At 49.7% G+C, this 20,496-nt stretch overlaps 1 protein-coding gene across 8 annotated transcripts in view; it reads left to right on the forward strand.

Moving 5' to 3' along the window:
- Positions 1-1,568: 1,568 nt before the first annotated feature.
- ACACA (acetyl-CoA carboxylase alpha) overlaps positions 1,569-20,496 on the forward strand; it is a 103,410-nt gene continuing 84,482 nt past the window's right edge. For 4 of the 8 annotated variants that reach the window (XM_032130226.1, XM_032130228.1, XM_032130227.1 and 1 more), the window contains exons 1-5: positions 8,860-8,906; positions 9,606-9,858; positions 19,229-19,361; positions 19,899-20,037; positions 20,277-20,386. In XM_032130226.1, the coding sequence (XP_031986117.1) occupies positions 9,632-9,858; positions 19,229-19,361; positions 19,899-20,037; positions 20,277-20,386 (609 nt within the window). In that variant the 5' untranslated portion in view covers positions 8,860-8,906; positions 9,606-9,631. Of the gene's footprint in view, positions 1,638-4,203; positions 4,263-5,838; positions 5,944-8,859; positions 8,907-9,605; positions 9,859-16,888; positions 17,091-19,228; positions 19,362-19,898; positions 20,038-20,276; positions 20,387-20,496 lie in introns of those variants that run through there. The other 4 variants (XM_032130232.1, XM_032130233.1, XM_032130231.1 and 1 more) reach the window with 4 other exon arrangements.

A 20,496-nucleotide genomic window follows, 5' to 3' on the forward strand; every position in this document is an offset into this window, starting at 1 on the left:
CTGAAGGATCATCCAGTGCCACCCCTGCCATGGCAGGGACACCTTCCACTGTCCCAGGCTGCTCCAGCCCCAATGTCCAGCCTGGCCTTGGGCACTGCCAGGGATCCAGGGGCAGCCCCAGCTGCTCTGGGCACCCTGTGCCAGGGCCTCACCACCCTCAGAGGGGAGAATTTCTTCTATTACCAACAGGATTAAAAACAGGGGCAACTATTTCCTTTTCCTTTTGCCCAGGCTCCAAGCGCATGTGAAAAATTATGGGAAAAAATTCAGAATTTGGGAGAGGCAGAGTCTGGAATGTCAATGAAATATTTATTGCTTCTGCTAACAGGTTTTTCCTGCATCTGGGAATGAGGACTCTGGGTGGTTAATGGAAGGAATTGGCATATGGGAATCCTCTCAGCAGCTGGTTCCTGCTGTTCCCAGGAAAGGTGGTGCATCTGCAAGGTAAAAGTACTGTCCTGAGGCCTGCAGCTTTCCATGGACGACAGTGGCTTTGGATATTTCAGTGTTAAGGGTCTTTCTGTCATGCCTCCGGCATGGGAATGAAAAAATATTCATGAGGAACATTAACCAGTCCGTGGAGTTACAGGTTTTTCAGACCAGTATTTTAGTGATACAGCATCTCCTGGCTGACCTGAGCTGAAGCCACAGACCTCTGATGGCTCCTGGAGGGAGCAGTGACAGGAAAAGTCTTCTTTCTGAAGTCTGCTCCAATGGTTTCCAGTTTAGCAGAGGCCTAAAGGTGCCACCACCCGATGGCTGCTCAATGGCACATGTGAAGCAGCTCCCAAAGGTCTCAGTTCCATTCCTAACCTCTTTCCAAGCACATTTGTCACTCCAGTTGCACTCCAAGAAGATCTAAGTGGATAATTTGGAATGAGTTATGTGCTCACATGCTGTTACTCGGAGGTTTTAGCAAATGAGGTCATTTTCACTTGCTATTTGAAATTATTTGCTGATAATTTCTGCTTCCCTGTGCTCACCTGTGCTTCCCTGCAGCCCAGTGCGGGGTGGGAGGGCGCCCAGGCTGAGCCCCCGGTGAAACACAACAGCTCTGGGGCAGCTGTGCCTAGAAAACCCAGAGGCCACACACACGCAAAAATCAGTGGGAGCATTATCAGGCCTCTCCCTGCAGGTGAATCACGAAGTCCCGGTGGGATTTCGCGAGGCTGTTGGGTGGAGTTTTTTGTGGAATCGGCGTTCTCTGCCTCGGACACACGGTGGCGATGGAAATCACCTTTTCCTCCAGAGCTTCGGGCTCTGGAATGCTCGGTAACCACACGTGTATGTCCCCGAGTGCGGAAGGATGAAATACAATCAGTTCAATCCCAAATAACCGCTGGCATTTCAAGTGGCCGAGAATCCAGAGAATCCAGAAGACTTTCTTATAAGCATTGATATTATTTAAGATGTTTATGTTTAAAACAAGAGCAAATGGAGCCTCGAGGGCTGGAGTGTCAGTATTTTGCTTTAAAAAGTGATCTGACCTTTCTCTCTGTTCCTTGCCTGGCAGGGCATGAGTGGTGCCAGGCTTGAAGTGTCACCGACCCCCTCACCTGGGATGATCTGTCCTGTGTTTGCACTGGGGATGTCATCAGAGCCTGGGCAAGAGAGGTGGAACCTTGGCATCATGAAAGGTAAAAACATTTTCCCTGTATTTTTTTGAGTTTATTAACTTAGGCTGAACTTCTTTTCTTTTGAGAAAACAGAGTGGCATGAGTTCACAGTGCACGTGTAAGTCATGGAATGAGAGTAAATAACTGCGTCCAGTTTTGGAGCAGGACAGGTAAAGGATGTGCTTTTAATCACCCCTCCTCCAAAGCAGAACGTGGTTATGATTGAAAAATTCCAAAAAAATGCTGTTGGAAAGTGTGTCTGAAGTCTGTGAAACAATGTGTTCCTATTAAAACACAGGCTATTCCTGCCCAAACTTGAATGCCAGAATAATTTAGTTGGAAAAGGCCTCCCAGACCATTGAGTCCAACCTGGCTTGTCACCCAGCCCAGAGCACTGGGTGCCACATCCAAGCATTCCTTGGACACCTCCAGGGATGGGGACTCCACCACCATTATTAGTTTAATTTCATGGAATCTCCTGAGCTGGAAGGGACCCACAATGATCATCCAGTCCAACTCCTGGTCCTGCACAGACACCCCAGCAATCCCTCAGTGCCCTCATCCTCCCTTCACATGCCTTCCCCTCCAGACCCTTCACCATCTTTGTAGCCCAAAAAAGCCCCTTCCAAATCCATGCTGGATTTTTAAGCTTTATGTGTTTAACTTGTTCTTTTCCACGTGTTTGTGCCTCTCTTTGCCCTTGAATGGAAGAGTTGCTGCAGGATTTCATTGTATGAAGCAATCCCTTCCCCAGCAGTGTTTGGCCAGTGTTTGTGCCTGGATGGAAGCTCTGGGCAGGGCAGACAGGCAGAGTGCAGGTGCAGGTTTTAGCATGCCTGGAGCTCTGGGAACACCAGCCAGGATGAACTCAGCACCTGTCGTAATCCCCTGGTTTTGTAAGTTCTGTATATAGTTATTATCAGTGATTGCGACCAACCCCTCAGCAAGCCAAGCGCTCCCCCTCACTTCTGCAGGAGCTGGGATTTAGCACTGGAGATTATTAACTAACACCAAAAACCTTCTCTTTTAGCTCCTTCACAAAATATTTAATCAGAGGAAGATTCTTTATGTAAAAGACACATCTATATCTACATATTTATGTCTACAGACGTATAAATAAAGGATCCATGCCCAAATTTTCCAGATTTAGTCCAGGTGGATGTGAGAACATATAGTCTGTTCCCCCAATAATTTTATTAACTACAAAGCCCCAGATTGGATTTTCTGGCTGGGTAATTCTTGCTTGCAGTGGGCACACATCCCACCACGTGCTCCTGGGTCAGTGTAGTTTCCTGCAGAGTCTCACACCTTCTAACCACTGCCTTGGTGGAAATGAAATTATCTCTAGTTTGGAACAGGGGCAACTCACCGTTTCTGTCCCCACTTCTGTGCAGATCCTTGGGGTTTTGTACCCCCTGGCACCTCCAGCAGGATCAGCCTGCAAAGGTCACCAGATCCAGCAGCATTAGCATTTAAACTTGTGCTACTCATTCCATTTAAATTTCAGCAATGCTGTGATGCCGCAGAGTTTAAATAAAACACAAAATGTGGAACAGAGGAAGAGGGGTGGTTCTTTAAACTGTTGTCCATCGACAGAACAAGCAGCTGAAGGTCAAAGACAAGAAGCAGAGGCGCTGGCAGTGCCTGGCCCGGCTTTGCCGTGTCCTCACCACCTGTTATCAGCTCTGTCCTCCCTGCCTGTGCCAAGGCAGGGACAGGGCAATGTCCCCGAGCCACGTGGGCACCTCGTGCACAGGGACCGGGCTGGGGTCTGCTGCTGCCGTGCTCACAGGGTGGGTCAGGGGTATGGAACACAGGGGGTCACCTGGTCCCAACTCCCTGCTCAAGGAGGGTCATGGCAGAGCACAGGGCACAGGATCGCGTCCAGACCATTCTGGAACATCCCCTAGCGAGGACGCTCTGCACCCTCCCTGGTCTGGGTCCCGCGCACGGTCACTGCACAGGAAAGAAGTTCTTCCTCATGTTCAGGTGGAACTTTGTGTGCATCAGTTCCTGCCTGTTTTCTCTTGTGCTGTTGCTGGGCACCACCGAGAAGAACCTGGTCCAGAAGAACCTGGTCCAGAAGAACCTGGTCCAGAAGAACTTGGTCCATCTTGGCGTCCCCGCTGTAGATACTGATGGGCATTGGTGAGGTCCCCTCGGTCACCTCTTCTGGAGGCTGAGCAGGCCCGGCCCCTCGGCCTTCCCTCGGAGGAGCGATGCTCCCGTCCCTGGGTGCCGCTCCCTCTTGGGGCGGGGTCGCGGCGGTCCCGGGGTCGCGGCGGTCCCGGGGGTCGCGGGTTCGAGCCCCGGCGGGCCCGGGGGGGGCGTGGCAGCGCCGCCCCCGCGGGAGCGCGCCCGCCCGGCGCTCAGGCCACGGGCGTCGCCCCACGGGCCCCGCCCCCGCCGCACCGCCCCATTGGTCACGCCCCCCGCCGCGGCCCGGCCGGCAGCCAATGGGAGCGGCGCGGGGCGGGGCGCGCGCGGGGCGGGGCGCGCGCGGGGCCTGACCCGAGGTAACCCCGATCACACCACCGGGGGGCGGGCCCGGGGGCGGGGCCCGGCGGGGGCGGGCCCGGGGGCGGGGCCGCGCGGGGAGCGCCAGGCCGGGGGCCCGCGGCGCCTCCGCTGCACCGGCACCGTGAGGTGAGGGCGGGAGCGCGCGGGGGGCGCGCCGGGAGGGGCGCGGGGCACCGGCGGGCGGCGGCGCGCGGGATGGGCGGGGCCGGGCGCGCCGGCCGTGCCGCGGGAGATGGCCGGGCCATGCCGTGCCGGGCGGGCGGGACCTGGCCGGGCGCCGCGCCGGCGGGAGGTGGCCGGGCCATGCCGTGCCGGGCCGTGCCGGCGGGAGATGGCGGGATGCCGAGCCGAGCCAGGTCGGGCTGAGCGGAGCCGGGCTGGGCCGAGCGGGGCCGGGGGCGGGCGGGGGTCTCCCGGCGCGGGGCCGGCCCTGCCCGCCGGAGGAGCCGCCGCCCCGTTCCCTCCCGGTACCGCGCGCTCCGGCCGGGCCAGCGCGGTCGGCGCCGCCCCCGGTGCCGCCGGTCCCGTCGCTCGCGTGGCCTCGCCGGTCCCCCCGCACCCTGGAACAACACGTGGGCGGCGGCGAGTCCGGCACCGAGCACCCCCGGGGGCTGCAGCTCCGGGGCTGGAGCCCCGGGCATCCTTCCTCCATCTCATTCTTCTGCCATCCCTGGGGGGATTTCAGGATCCTGGGGAAGAGTTTGGATCTGGTTCTGCCGAGGGGCTGAGAGCAGCCCTGGGATGCTCAAAACCAGTGAAGTTTTAAAAGCAAATTGGCAGAGCAAACCAAATTGTTGCTCTTGCCTCTCCCTTCTCTTAAATATTCTTTAAAAAGTTTAAAATAAGAAGTACTGTGTTAGAAAGTACCCAAAGCGTGAGTGGAGTCTGTTCCAGTTTAGCAGGCAGGAAATATTCAGCAAGCTGTTTAAGTGATGCCAAATTCTCTCAAAGACAGTGGGATTTAGACAGTCTCGAGTGTTTTAGCAAACTGGGATAGCTGTAAATACAGGCTCTTATTTTGGTCTCTACAGAGGTTTAGCCTGGATAATAGGAAACAGTTTTTCCCCAGAGGGTGCTGGGGACTGTCCAGGCTCCCCAGGGAATGGGCACAGCCCCCTCAAGTGTTGGGACAGCGCTGCCAGGGATGCCCAGTGTGGGATTTTTGGGGTGTCTGGCAGGGCCAGGGGCTGGACTGGATGATGCTGGGGGTCCCTTCCAACTCAGATATCCCGTGATTCTGCATCCACAGGTGGAAAGTTCTAGGTAGTTGTTTTTCTCCTAATATCCAGCCTAACCCTGCCCTGGCACAGCTCCATCTGTTCCTTCAGGTCCTGTCCCGTCACAGGGAGCAGAATTTGGAGCTGCAGCCCCCGGTGAGTGTCCCCTCAGTGTCCTCCAGCTGAACAAACCAAGTGCCCTCAGCTGCTCCTCGAGAGGCCCCTCCAGACCCTTCACCATCCTCGTGTCCCTCCTTGGGACACTCTCCACCAGCTTTGGATCTTTCTCGTACGGTGGAGCCCAAACTGCCCCCAGTAGCGCGCAGGGGACGCGGAGTTTGTGAGGAGCCTTCCCTACGGAAGCTCTCAGGGTGTTTGGTGTGTGCTGAGGCCGTTTTGGCCTGGGAGTGAAGCAATGCCCAATGATTAACCAGGAGGCAGGCTCAGGTGGAGCTGGCACCGAGCCGGGCTCAGCGCTTGTGTGGGGGCATTAAAACAGCGCGGCCAGGGAGCCACGAAGGGGTGTCCAGAGCAGGAACCATCACTTCACCCTCTCCCGACCTGGAACTTCCCCCCCAGCCCTGGTATAGGTGAGCACGCTGCTGATTGTTTTATGTTCAAGAGAAGCGACTGTTTTAATTTGGTTTTACCTTTTTTGCTCCGTTGTTTTCTGTGTTCCTCCAGGTAGGGCTGTGAGAGCACAAATCCATTTCGTCATTTTAAAGTGATTCATGTTGATCAGCAATGCCACAGCTCCCTGGGCTTTAATCAGGAGACATTTGAATGCAACTAGTTTTATTGATTTCCTTTTTATATGCCATAGCAATGTTGTAGAAGTGTTACTCTGTTCTTTGAAAGAGCCCACTGAAATACTGATGTTCTCTTCAGTTGTGGATTTGTCTTTGGAACAGGGTGGTTTAGAGAAAAATAAGAAACCTTAATTTCCAGCTGTCATTGTCCAAGTTTCATGCCTGGGCATATCTTACAATATTAATAGTGATTTTAAAGTGAAGCTGTGATAAAACTTCTAAAGACTGGTGTTCTTACAAGTGCATTGCACTGTCAAGCCAAAGATGTGACTAATGGTAGCAGCAGAGCTGTGGAGGAGTGATGTGGGGTTTGCTTCTCCTCAGGCAAAACCAGACACGGCACCTTCTGAGTCTGGGTTGCGGAGTTTTCATTGCTCGTAGCACGGACACGATTTGGGCGTTAAATGCCTGGATAGCTGCAGAGCTGGGAGCTGGAGCTGATTTCCCCGGGAGAAGGGAGCACAGCAAGGCTCAGTCTGTGTAGATCCAGCTGTGCCTAAATGTATTTCTGCAGCTGAGCAGGCTCAGTGCTGTTACCTGTCCTTACATCTTTACAGGAGCTCTCAATCCTCATCCTTCCATAAACTCCAGGTTCTTCTCAGTCTCTGCAGAAGTTACCTGTTTGACAGGCTGTTGGCACCTGCAGAAGAGAGTGTAGGGGCTGTGCATAGCTGAGGATCTGGATAATTTTGGGTTTTAGGGTCTAGTTCAGCATTATTATTAAGACAAACAGTTGTGCAGTTGTTTGTGGCACAGAAACTTGTCTTGGTGCTCAGCTGAATTCAGGGTGCTTGTGTAAAAATGGAACTGTGGCAGCTGCATTTCAGAGAGCCAATACAATATGCAAGGTGCATAGGTATAATATACACCTTTATTTGTATATATATGATATACTCCTCTATTTGTATACATATAACATACCCCTTTATTTGTATATATAACATATATATACAAATTTGTATATATAAAATATACCTGTATTTGTATATATAAAATATACCTCTATACTTGTATAGATAATATAAGTGTATTTTTGTGTATGTAATACACCTCTATATTTATATATAATTCACCTCTATAGCTATATATATGTAAAATTTACCTTTATATTTCTATATATACAGTATACCAGTGTACGGCCTTGTCCATTCCATTCACAGCATTGAAATCCAGAGGCTCCAGTGAGGGGATCTCTGAGAAAGTCCCTGTGTAATTTAGCCCCAGACAATGCTGAAATTAATTTAAATATGAACGAGGACTCTCGGTGTGCTGAGAACAAGCCGAGCTTATCGCTCAGCTCAACGCTGATTGCACAACCCAGCGGAACTCCTGGCTGTGGGACTGGGCTCCCAGGGCTTGGAAGTGCCTTGGGAAATGGATCTGAGTGGGGTTTCATGGATAACAACTGATTTTTTTGGAACTGAATTGGACAAACAAGGTGTTGGAGTTAAGTTGTGTGAGTGTGGCAGTGCGTGGCCTTAGGTGGATGGTTTCTCATGGAACACTTGAGTGAAACACTTCGCTTCCTGTTCCTCTGCTTCCAAAAAAAAAAAAAAGGCCTTGAAACTTGCATATTAATGTATTAGTTATTGAAATTAGAGAAGGTTTTTCTTCAGTGAAGCGGGGTTGAAGTTAGTTTGGCTGCATCCCAGCCTCTTCGGCACTGGTGATTGTGCCAGCAGTAAATCTGTCTGGATGAAAATCTTTAGGAGTGATCTGATGCCAGGATAAATATACACGTAAATACTGTCTGCATCTTCACGTGCACAAACAAAATTCGGTTTGTGCCATCTGAGCACCTCAGGTGAAGAAGTCTCCCTGCATGGTTTAGTTTGCACATCACAGGTGGACAGGGAGACTTCCTGGTCATGCTTCCCCTTCTTCTCATCTCTACCCTCAAAAAAGGGTTTTTTAATGCTTTTAATGTCCATGTCAGACAGATATTTGGGGCTCTTCAGTTATAAAATGGTTAATGATGCCTCTGTCAAGTGAAGTGCCCGTGGCCCCAGGGCAACTGGAGTTTGTGGGAGGAGTGATGTCAACACAGGATTTGATCTAAATAATTCAGTCAAGTACATTCATGGCAAAAGTGCATGAGCCAGTTGGATGAGTTTTTAATTCTCGGTTACTGATGGAAAGCAGGAGCGTGGTGTTTAGGGGTTGCTCTGGCTATAAATGCTTGTCTGGGCATTAAAGGCACCATCATGTCCCATTTGTGTGACACCACGGGCCAGGTTTTTGTGCTGCTCGAGAGCCGTCGCGTTCCTGTCGAGCTGATTGTGCTGTGTCCTTGTGCTTGGTGTAATGTGGCTGTGATTAGCAGGGCTGATGAGGTTTTCACTGGGATTTACTCCTTGGGACTCGGCTGGAATCAGGTGCAGAAGCTGACAGAAAAGGTTTGATATGAGTGGATAGTGCTGGCACAACCCGTTGCTCCTTTTAGGAACAAAACTGGCAGGTGGGACGGTCAGTTCTCTCGGAAGATTCCAGAAGGATGGACCAGCAGGAGGTGCCACAGCTGGACTTGGGCACTGCAGGTTCAGCTCCTGGGCTAATCTGTACCTGGAGCAAGTGAACCAGTCCTTGGTGTGCCTGTGGTTTTTTCAGGACAGTTTTGGTGGTATAAACAGGAAAACACACATGGAATTTGCTTCATTATAACACTAATGTTTGCTTCCTAATTATTTTCTTTTCCAGTTCGTTTTGGAGGTGGCTGACTGCTCAGATTGCACGGATAACAAGAGGTCAGTGCATTTCTCATTTCCTAATGATGTGTTTCCAGCTGGGTGTAGTTGTCGTATAAATGCAGAAAAGCTGGGCAGAGCAGGGGGTATCAAATGTTTATTCCCCATCCCACCTTAGTGCTGTGGGGTGTTCCTTTGTTTTCCACATCTCTCATGGCTCTTTCTCAGTTGTAATTATTTTTTTAATTTTGAAGAAAATGCTTTAATTCCCTGCTGGAATACTGGAATGCTCAAACCCATCCCTGGAAGTGTCCAAGGCCAGGAGCAACATGGTCTAGTGGAAGGTGTCCTTGCCTATAGCAGGGGGTGGGATGAGATGAGATTTAAGGTCCCTTCCAACCCAAACCAGTCAGGGATTCTCTGATCCTACGATTTTTGATACTCAGAGTTCCCTGCCTTTGTCTATAGGTTTTGGGTCTGGTGTATGGGCTTTTTTTAGTGGTTTTTTTTTCCTTTAAGTGACTCCTGCAGCTTTGTGTAAGGTGGGAGGTTCTGCAGGTTGTGGATCTCAGAGTCCTTGTGCCAACAGAGAAGTAAATGCTTAGAGCAGAACTGTTTTTGATCCTGGACTCAGGGTTCAGCTCTGACCTTTTAACGTTGCATTTCCCACCAGTGAACCTTGCTTTGTCCTCCTCTTTGTCCTCCAAGGGCAGGTATTCACCTCAGGTCTGGTTTTTCCCTTTCTTTTGCCCCTTCCAGTGTTGAGAGCCCAGTTTGTGGGAGCCATGGAGGAGTCTCCCCCAGCTGATAAAGCCCTGGATGTGAACGCTCACTCCCGCTTCATTATTGGCTCCGTGTCAGAGGATAACTCGGAAGATGAGACCAGCTCCTTGGTGAAACTTGATCTGCTGGAGGAGAAGGAGAGGTCTTTGTCCCCTGTGTCCATCTGCTCCGATTCCCTCTCAGACCTCGGACTTCCAAACGCTCAGGATGGCCTGGCCAGCCATATGAGGTATGGATAAGTAGTTCTCCAATCTTTCTACCCCGTCATTTCCAAAGATAATCCAAAGGTTCAGCTTTATACCCGTGTTTGGCTTCAAATGTTGTTGTTTGTTGTGCCAAGACACGCTGCAGCATTCTGTTTCTAATGACCTCTTGTATGTTTATCTGTATCAAACCCTTCAGTTTTCCTGTGGTTTTAATGAAATACTTGTGCCTAAATTCCTTAAGCAGCTTGCCTGTACTGTCTGTGTTGTCCTGGCTTTCAGAGAATGGAAATGTCTTCACTGAGATGTTTAAAGTTTTCACTTGTGTGTGGGTTTTTTGGGCCCTGTTTGTTGAGAGCAAGAACAATATTTGCTTGTTTTGTCTTTGCATGGGATTTGCTGCTTTAAATGTAGCCAAAGAATTGGCAGTGGGTAGGATCAATGGCTCCATACTGGAATTTTTTTGGTTTGGATAGAGAAATTTGTGGTGGTTGTAGTAAAGATTGGAGTCCTGCAATGTGGTGATAAGGCAAGATTCAATGTGATTGCTGCTGCCTGAGCTCAGGGTTGAGCTCAGGGTTGGTCTCAGGGCTGCCCCACTCCTGATTCTTTGTGAATGAGCCGTGAGTTGGGCTTTGGAGGTCGTGGTATTTCCTTGTTGAAAGGCTCCTTTATTTTTAGGTGTTGCAGATTTGCATTCCACTCGTGGGATGTGCCTGTTGGATTTTCCTGTTGTACTCTGGGCACTTTTCACGTACAGATCACAGCTTCTTGGTCAGTCACTCTCCCACGTGTCCTTCATTTGTTTGCCCTATTCCAGGAGGTCTGCTCTTTCTGCCTGTGCCATCCCTTTCCAGGAACACCCAGGACAGTGTAAATCCCACTCCAGTTTCTACTGGATAATCCCCCACTACCTTTGCTTTGTTGCTTTTGAAGGAATGCTTGATTGCAGAAAGATTTACTGACCAGCAGTAGATATTTACACAACCAGCTAATCCTTGTTGTTGTGTTTTACTGGTTTCTTTGCTTGTGCAGATTAAGGAATTGTAATCTCTCCTTTTTTTGGTGGTTCCCTTCCCCCTTCAGGGAGAAGCCTCTGGGAACACAACAGAACCAAACCCCTCAGGTTGGGGCAGAAGGGGGACGCTGGTCTGTACTTGACAGCGCTGTCATGGTCAGGCTGCTGGGCATGTTCAGCCAGCTGGCACTTGCACAACTGATGTAAAACCTTAAAGCAAATTTACAGAGGGTTACCTTTCCAGAGCCTGCCAGTTATCATGGTTTGGCAGCACAAAAGGTAATTTTGAAGCAGGAAACTGTAACTATATATTAGGAACAGAAGAAATTGGATGAGCACCTAACCACGAGTGTATGAATGGACAACAGCAGAGCAAGAAACTTCCAGGACAGTGCCTGGCACCAGAGAACCTCAGTGCAATAGGTGTGCAACCTTGGGCACCTCTGTTGTAACCTGCTTACTTTGGCAGTCACTTTGGGGAGCACTTGACTTTTGAGTTAAATTGGAGAGAAATGCCAATTCAAATAAAAAAGTTACAGCATTATAGGCTGTTTTTCTAAGATAAACTCAGATGAGTTGAAATACTTTTCAGGATGGTTGTCCCTTTCATCAGAAGATTTCTAAATCATGTTTACAGATGGAGAAACTGAGACAAAGACAACAGCAAAGACAAGTTCAACAACTTGCCTGGAGTCACTCTGTGACAGTCAGTTAATGGAACAGAGGTGTCTTGCTTCCAGCTTCCTTTTGGTGATCACAAAGGTACCACACTTGGTGAAGTGATGAAGGTGAATTCGCAGGGAGCTCTGTACACTTTGGCCAGCGGGTCACACAAGGTGCAGGTCCAAGGGAGCATATCTTTTGGAAGAAGTTGCCAAAAATCTTTCTGTTTGCTGGTTATTTTCCCACAGGATAAAAACAGAGATGGCTCGTGTTTGAGGTGAGGGGCTTTGCTGCAGAGCAGTTCTCAGGGAACAATTACGATTAAAACGCAGGATTTACTCAGCTGCCAAAGGGTTTGTGAGGGCACCTTATCGATCTTGTGAGGTGTTTATGCTCTTGGTAAAAACACTCTTGCTGGGACAGGTTGTGCACTATGGGCTCTCCTGCTGCTGGAGATCCATGGAGACCTTCAGCTGTGCCAGCTGGCTGCTGCTCTGGAGGGTTGAGAAAGCCACGCTCTGAGAATGTACCTTGAATTGCTGTGTGGAACATCGACGCTTAAAAACTGGTGTGTGGGGACAGTAACCACACAGAGTGGGTGTTCAGAGGGTCTTTGCTGCATTTTGCACCTTTAATAATAAAACCAAGCATGCCATTTTTTCCTTTTTATTGTCTGTGTTGTCTCTGGGTTCAAAAGTTTCCATCAGCACTTCCAACCAGTCCCGCTAGGATACAGTTTTCCTCCTATTGTCGTGAGCTATTAAAGAGTTGCTATGCTCCTTTCTGAAGTTTTGGTGGTGGATTCAGTAACTCCCCCCTAAATTCCACTTGGAAAGTACTTTGGGCCTGTCTGTTTTGTTTAATAAATTGTTCTTGATTACTGCTAAATTTAATTTCTAGCTTCCAAGACGGTATCTTGTATCAAATTCTTGTTTAAAATAGAACAAAACCTGGATGTCTTCTGGTATTTGTACATCAGGGCTCTGGTTTCATAAGCAATGACATGGATGTACAGAGTCACCTGACAATCCACTTGTATCAGCTGAAAGCCAAATTTTTGGATGGAGTTCAGCTGTTATCTCATATGAAGCCCACAGAGTTTATCCCTTTGCTCCTAACACTGGTTGGACTTCTCAGTGTGTTGTCTCAGTAAGTTATGGAGATGCTTAAGCAGAACTAATCATCTACTAAAGGAAATTTGGACAAATGCCTCAATTTTAGCCTGGACAGTAGTTGTTGAGTGTGCCCAGCCTGGCACTGGGACAAGATGCCTGCTTAGAAACCAGCCCTAGAGTGACTGCATAGAGTCCTGAACGTAATGAAAGATCCTTTTGAGCCTCTTCTGAATCTAAAAAAACTCCTTTCCAGCCCAGCAGTTTGTGGCTGGGAGGTTGCACTGTGCAGCATTGATCCTGTGAAATCATTGGTGCTGCTGTGGTTTCACCCCAGCTGTGGGCAGGGAGGTACAAATGTGCTGTGGGGTCTGCGGGGCTGCTGCTGCCTCCGGGGCTGCTCCACAAAGGATTTCTCCTTTGCTGCATGGAGTCCTTGCTGCTCCAGGCTGTCTGCAGGGTCCTGCTGTGGGGCCTGATCCTCCTCTGCCTCTGCCTCTGCTGCTGAGGGTTCTGTGTAGGGTGATTTGTGTGGAAGGAACACCTTTCTCTATCCCAACCTGGCCTCGGATGCTTCCAGGGATGGGGCAGCCACAGCTTCTCTGGGCACCTTGTGCCAGGCCCCCAGCACCCTCACAGGGAAGAATTTCTGCCTGATTTCTAATCTAAACCTGCCCTCCTTCTGCTTAAGGCCAGGAACTTCGTCCACCTGGAGGGAAAAGTTAGTTTCCTCCTCTCTCTGTTGAAAGAAGAGGAGGTGGTTTGGACTCATGGCTGTGCATGAATGGGAATTCCAGCTCCTTCCTTCTCTGAAAGCTGCTCTGCTTCCTGAACGAACACACTGTAAAGATTTCTCCTCTGCATACCTCTCAGAAGCTGTATTCTTATTTTGGTGTTGTTTCACTCCTTTTAACCCCAGTTAACAGAGGAAAAGTCCTCTCTAAATTCGGTCATTTGTTGAGAGATTTTGCAGAGATTCCCTGGTTGAGATAACGCAGCGTGACAATGTCTCCCACATCCTTTTAACTGAAAGATAACAAATCTCTTACTTTGGGTAAATTTAATGTGAAACTCCCCCACCTACCCCCTAACTCTGGTTTAAAAAGGTCCATTCTCGTGTTCTTGCAGATCAGATCTGTTCAACGCTTGAACTTTGTCAAAGAGCACGGCAGGGCTCCCTGCCAGGGACTTCAACTCTGCTCCACTCTCTGGTGCAGAACTATCTTGTGCTATTGTTGTTGTTGTTGTTCACTTTTATCTTGGTGCCAGGGCTTGACCTGGAGAGTGTGGGGCTGGTTGCTGCTCCAGGAACGCGTGGAACTTCGTACTTCACGAGGATGTAAAAGTAAAGCTCTCTCGGTACTTTGTGGGTTTAGGAACTGGAGTATGGATATCAATTTGATTTAAACTTGGCTGTTTATTTGGATTGATGTTTGGGTTCACTGGGTATTTTGAGTGTCAGGGTGTTGCTTTTGCACTTGGAAGGAACCTCAGTGATTTGGGTGGTGAACCCTGAGAACAGTCCAATTCCGAATGCATCCGGCACGGCAGAGAAACAGCCAGGTGTGCGGTTAGCAAAAGGAATGCCTGGAAAACTGTTGGCACTTGGTTATTTGGGAGGAATCCTGGCAAACCATTGGGGCTCTGTAAAAATTCCTGCTTTAGGCCAAGGACCTGCCTGGACTGATGCTGGAATTCTGTGTTAGCATGGAACAGAAGTTATCTACCAGAGAGGGCTGTTTTTTTTCTGTGCTGCATCCTGTATTTAATTTCCTGAAATCCTGAGGCTCAATTCATTCTCAGAGCTGAGTCAAGTTTCATTTGTTTTGATCTCTAGGTGAAGCCCTGGTTTTGACAGAGTCTGTGTTCAAGCCAATTCTGGCTCTTTAAAACATGGGCAAAACTGTCTTTGACTCCAGTGCCTGTTACCTGAGGCATGGGGAACCATTTATTCCAGCTGTGGAATTCTGCATCCCTTGCTGGACAGCATTTCTGCTTGTTCCTTCCCTCTGCCTTCCTGTGAAATAGGATGCAAGGGCAGAGCTAAAAGTGGAGCAGATTTCAGGGAGGCTTCAGCTGCCTGAGTCTTATCACCCGGATCGAATACGTGTTCTCATCGTATTTACAAAACATAGAGCCCAAATGGATGGGGAGAGCTGCCCTTTCCACACCCTACCCAGGCCAGATCCAGAGGGAAACAATCCCCAGCCCTCTCTCTGGGGAGAGAGTGTGTGTGTGTGTGTGCTGCAGTCTGCTCCAGGCTGCCTTCCACACCAGGCAGCTCATGCATCCCTGCCTTTGGAATACACGGCGACGTCACCCAGAGCCCCTGGCATGTGGCAGTGCTGGGATCAGTGCCGGCTCCTGGCTGGGATGTGCCTCAGGTACGTGTCCTGAAGGAATGGTTTTTCCTTGGAGGCTGCAAGAGAGGAGCCAGGTGCAGCCTTTCCCTTTGTCTGACAGCGGCCTGGGTGCCGAGGAGGGGGTGGATTCCCTCGGGTAGCGGGGTTTGAGGAGCACTGCCTGCAGGAAATGGGCTTTGTGCAGCGTGTGTGTGTTGGATGGGCAGCCCTGAGTCAGTGACACATCCTGGTGGAGCTTATTTCTGTAGGGATGCTGCAGCAAATCGTGGCCATTGATTTCTCAGCAGCGAATTCAGCTGGCAGAAATGAGTATTTTTAACCAATGCCGAAGCTGCTCCTCTGGGTTTGCTCCTCCAGCAGCAAATCGTGGCCATTTCTCTCACAGCAGTGGATTCAGCTGATGGAAGGCACAGGGAATATTTTTAACAGTGCTGCATCAAGCTGTCTGTAGATTTGTTTCCTTGCAGCCACAATGGGCAGAACCTGCTTGGATTGGGGGCTGCGGGTGGGGTTTTTAGGAATTAATTAAATGGGGGATTTGTGGGGTACCTGATGATTGGGCAGTTTGAGTTGCTCTTCCAAGAGGAATAAAGGCTGGCAAGTGGAAGGCATTGAGTTCTGGGGCAGATCCATCACGTTGGGGTGCTCCTGTTTGTTAAACTCCGCTCTCTCCCTGGGATCTCTTGGCTCTGGTGAGGTTTGTGTGGCAGAGTGTCGCTGTCCCTGTTCCCTCCCGGTCCCTGGATGTGCCTGGAGCTGGCAGCACATGGCCCTGCTGCTGTCCTCACCGTGTCACCATGTCACCTGTCCTGGCCTCAGCCCCCTGGCCCCGCAGGGAGGTTACCTCCCGTCACCAGGTTCACGTGGTGCTTCTCCCCTGGACACTTGTTCCTTTTTTGAGTGATCCCCTCGTGGCTGGCTGCATTTTGGGATTCTGTGCCCCAAATCAAAGCTGTGCTGCCTGGCTGTGGCCCTATGCCAGGACAGACCCAAATATCCCCAAATTAAAAAATTTTCAGCTGCTGTGCCTAGTTCCGGTACAGGTTTTACCATCAGGGCACTGCTGGAGTCACTGCCCTTCCTTATCCTGTCTCTACCCCCAAATTTGAAATTTATGTCTTTGTGTGTGCAGGGCCAGGAGCTGGACTTTGATAATCCTTGTGGGTCCTTTCCAGCTCGGGATGTTCCATTATTCTGGTACTGAGTAAACATTATTCCTTCCTCCAGTGATGTTACTGGACCCTGCCATGCTGTAGCACTTTGCTTGTGAGGATATTTATTCTTCCAGCACGTGGAGTGATCTCATCTCCATCTTATAGGTGGGAAACAGGCACAGAAAACTGAAGTGACGTGTCCAGGGTCTCCCAGCTCCCAGGCTGGTGTCTGGTTTGATCTGCCAGCTCTGTCACACTGTGTCTGCATGCCTGCACAAGCTGCCTCTGACATTCCTCTCCGCAGCCCTGGAAACGCTGTCCCTGTCACCTCCCCACCCCTCCTGAAAACCCCAGATTAAATCCTACAAATGGATTGAATTCGTGGGGTCGCAGAGCCCTGGCAGAGCCCGCGGCTGGGGACGTGCTCACCTGCTGCTGGAGCAGAATCCCTGTGGGTGCTGCATCCCTGTGGATGCTGGAGGAGGATGTGGGGAGCTGTGCACCCCGTTCCCAGTGTGCCCCCAGTTCGGGAGCTCATCCCGGGGTTCCCGTGGCTCGGAGCAGCCGCTGTGCAGCCGGGGCCAGCGTTAAAGCTCGTTACGTAACCTGTGGCTGCTCCTCTCCCTCTCCTGATCATCTGCTCTCCTCCGAGTGACGGGAGGGAGGCTGGTCCCCCTCCCTGCTGCGTCACGGGAAGGGTGACACGGCCGTGGGGGGAGCCAGGGAGAAAGGTTAAGAGATTTGGGGCAGTCAGGAAGTGCCTCTGCTTGAAGGAGAAATCGCGTGAGGCTCTTTGCAGCTTCTCCTTGAGCTGCAGAATTAGCAAAATCTAAGAGCTGCAACTGCAGAGAGGAGCCGTAAGGGAGCCTGAAATCCATTAATTCCTGCGCTCAGCATGGAGGATTCTGCAGAGCAGAGTCAGGAGATGAGGTACCACATGCTGCAAAGGTAAGAATCACAGACCTGCCTGTCTCCTCCTGCCTGGGCTCTGTGCTGGAGATGCTCACTGAGCTTTTGGTGTTCATTTTATCCTCTGGAGCCTCACAGAGCCTGTGGGCTCTCCGTGCATGCAGCCTCTGGACAAAGATGCCAGGATGCAGCTCAGCTGGGGGATCAGGGTTGTTCAAGTTGGAGGTTCTGCACAACTTCTACCCACTGTGAGCTCTGAAGGATGGAAAGGCATTTTGAAAATTCCTCCATCACAAAATGTGGCAGTTGTGAGCATGTGGTTGGTAAGGATGACAGTCACTAACTCAGCATTTATTCTGTTTTGTTTAAAGCTCTGTGCTGTCTTCCTTGCTGCCCAGCTTCTACCTCATTTTACCCTGCAAAAAACCCCCAACTCTTCTGTTTTGATTACAATGTGCAGCCTGTGATTATTGATAAATAAGCTTAATGTTCTTGGTATGCTCACAAATCAAACTGTACTTGTTTATAAACAGGTGTTTGTTGCTTTCTGGATGATGAATCTCAGGCTCTGTTGACATTTTGCCTGTAGCAGTATCTTTGTGTGTAGTAACTTCTTGGTGGGACACTTCATATTTAAACATGTTCACAAATTCTCACCTCAGGATTTTTATCTCCCTCTTTTTGTTGAGAGTGCTCTCAATAAACCTGCAATGCATAAACCTCTCTCACTCCTTGGGCTCTGCTCCTTCCTTGCCAAGAAGACTCTGGACCTTCTAAATGCACAAATTTAGTAGAAATTCAACCTTAACTACGCATTTGCTCTCTTTCTTGCCTATTGGCTCCTATCCTTGTATTCCCAGGTTGAGCTCACAGGAGCATGTGAACTTTTGCTCACAGGGACACGTTCTAAGTTCAGTGACAATGTCTGGAAGAAGGGAAAGTACAAGGGGGTGAACCTGTGCACACAGAGCTTATTCTTTGCCTTCCTCTGGCTGTCAGCTCCCTGCTCTTCTCTAAGTTACGCCAGCCATTTTTGTGTCCATCCCATTTCCCAGTGGAATTACTCAATGGAGCAGCCGTTCAGCAGCTGATTAGGCCAGAGGTTCCACCCAGAGAGCTGCTGGGCACAGATCTGCCAGTGACTGGCACCGACCCCTTGGTGCTCTGGGGGCTTTCTAAAGCTCTGAGCTGAGCTTGCCAATCTTCACTCCTACAGAAGGGTTCTGTGATCCTGCCAGTGGCAGGGTAAGGGCTTCCCCGTGTTCCTGGGGAGAGAAACTTAGTGAAAGCAGAGTAAACACAGGAAAAACAAGTAAGCTGTGGGGTGAGCAGAGAGGCAAAGCTTCAGGGCCTGTGAAATCAAAAGTGTCTCATTAATTCCCAGTCGTGCTGCACCATGGCAGACACTGGGGGTGAGGAATAGCTCTGTGCTTTCCCGTGGAATTTCCTCTCACAGTTTCAGCTTTGTAAACTTCAGCAAATCAAAGCCAAAGGGTGATCTATCCCTGTGTTGTTGCTGTGGAAGCTGAAGCAGGAGGAGGGGAAGTGACTGTGCCATTCCCACACAGAAGGGCTGTGGCAGGACACGGGGTTGGTCTTGGCAGGCACAAAATTGGCTTTCTGTGTTTGCAGTGGGAGTAACGTGATTAATTTGTCCTCTGGCTCTCAGAGCTTTTGAGGAAGATATTGAAGACTGGGTAGTGGAAAACTCTTGGAAAATGATTTCCGTAGCCAGTCTGAGTCTCTCACTTGCACCTGCAGATAAATTTGCTGTGTTTCCCAAGAGGATTTCCTTACGGAGTCTGATCTTTGGAGCTTGTTTTGCCAAATCCAGAAATCACTGCTGTTTCCAGCTTCTCTAGATGGATTGAAAGCAATCTGGTGGAGCATCGTTGTTCTGCATGGGGCAGCAACGTATTTTTACCTATTTATATTGTGGCATAGCTGGAATTTTTCCAGATAACCTGGATTTTGCATGGAAATAACTGAAAAGTAGTTCAAAAGGAGTCATCCATGTAAAACTGAGGACCAGGCCATGTGGGTCTGGAGGCAAGGAGGGATTCTGGTTGTCTGCTTGGGGAATGTGGTCAAAGAGAACTTCCAAATTATTCACACCTTTCTTTTACTGGTGTGCAGCTGCACTGACAGGTTGTTTCTGTCTGCCCCCATTTCCTCAGGCCCAGCATGTCTGGTTTGCACCTTGTCAAGCAAGGCCGGGACAGGAAGAAGGTGGATGTGCAGCGGGATTTCACCGTGGCTTCTCCAGCAGAATTTGTTACTCGTTTTGGAGGGAATAAAGTCATTGAAAAGGTAAATTCCTGACCTTTTTTAGCATATTACAGCTCCTCTCCGGAGCTGTGACTTGGCTCTCTGTAAGGCTGTACACTGCAGGTATCAAATTACTGATATTCCTGAGCCTGGAAATTGTATTTCTGCCTGGAATCATTGTGTTTCCTTTTTCTATGTGATAAATAAACATCGTGTTATTTTAGCTTAATGTAGTGAGGAAAAAAATGTGAGCGAGCCAGAACACTTCTGCTGATGCAGAAGGATTTATAAACTGATATAACAAAAGTAGACTGGAAAAACATTAAGAAATGTATTTAAAAATAAATAATGATTTGATTTGAGTCCTTCTGCTCTTTAATCCAACCAAGGCATAACACATTAAAATTTTATGGTGAAACAAGAGCTGCTGTCTGAATTGACAGATGGGCCACGAACTGGATGAAACGGCACAGCCCAAAACTGGGCAAGGAGTCTGCAGGGGTAAAAACCTGCTTTCATGATTGTTTATTGTTTTGTGCTATTTAGACTCTATTTCATCCTAGCTTCTAATGCACCCAGGTCCTGATAGCAAATAATGGCATTGCAGCAGTGAAGTGCATGAGGTCCATCCGGCGCTGGTCCTACGAGATGTTCCGCAATGAGAGAGCCATCAGGTTCGTGGTCATGGTCACTCCTGAGGACCTGAAAGCAAATGCAGGTGAGTTGGAGAGCTGGGGAAGGGTCACAGCCTCCTCCTTATACAGCCCTAGGGATGCAGGAAGTGGAGTGTCCACCTGATCTGTCAGTAATGGGATGTTCTGGAGCAGATCAGCGCTTCCCAGAGAGTCAGCCCTGTGAGGAGCAGGCTGGGGGGGCTCAGCCTGGGGAAAAGGAGAATTTTAGACCAAGTCTGTTGTTAGATTTGCAGCCTAAGTGGGACTTTGTCTGTGTTTGCAGAGTACATTAAAATGGCAGATCACTACGTGCCCGTCCCAGGAGGACCCAACAACAACAACTATGCAAACGTGGAGCTCATCCTCGATATTGCCAAGAGGATTCCAGTGCAGGTGAGAAGTGTCACCGACACTGAGCAATCTTCTCTCCTTCAGTAGGGAGTTGTGCCTGGGGAACAAGGCAGGACAAAGAAACTGAAATTCCAGACCTGTACTAGCACCCA

Source organism: Corvus moneduloides, chromosome 20 (assembly GCF_009650955.1).
Source record: "Corvus moneduloides isolate bCorMon1 chromosome 20, bCorMon1.pri, whole genome shotgun sequence".
Taxonomy (NCBI): Eukaryota; Metazoa; Chordata; class Aves; order Passeriformes; family Corvidae; genus Corvus; species Corvus moneduloides.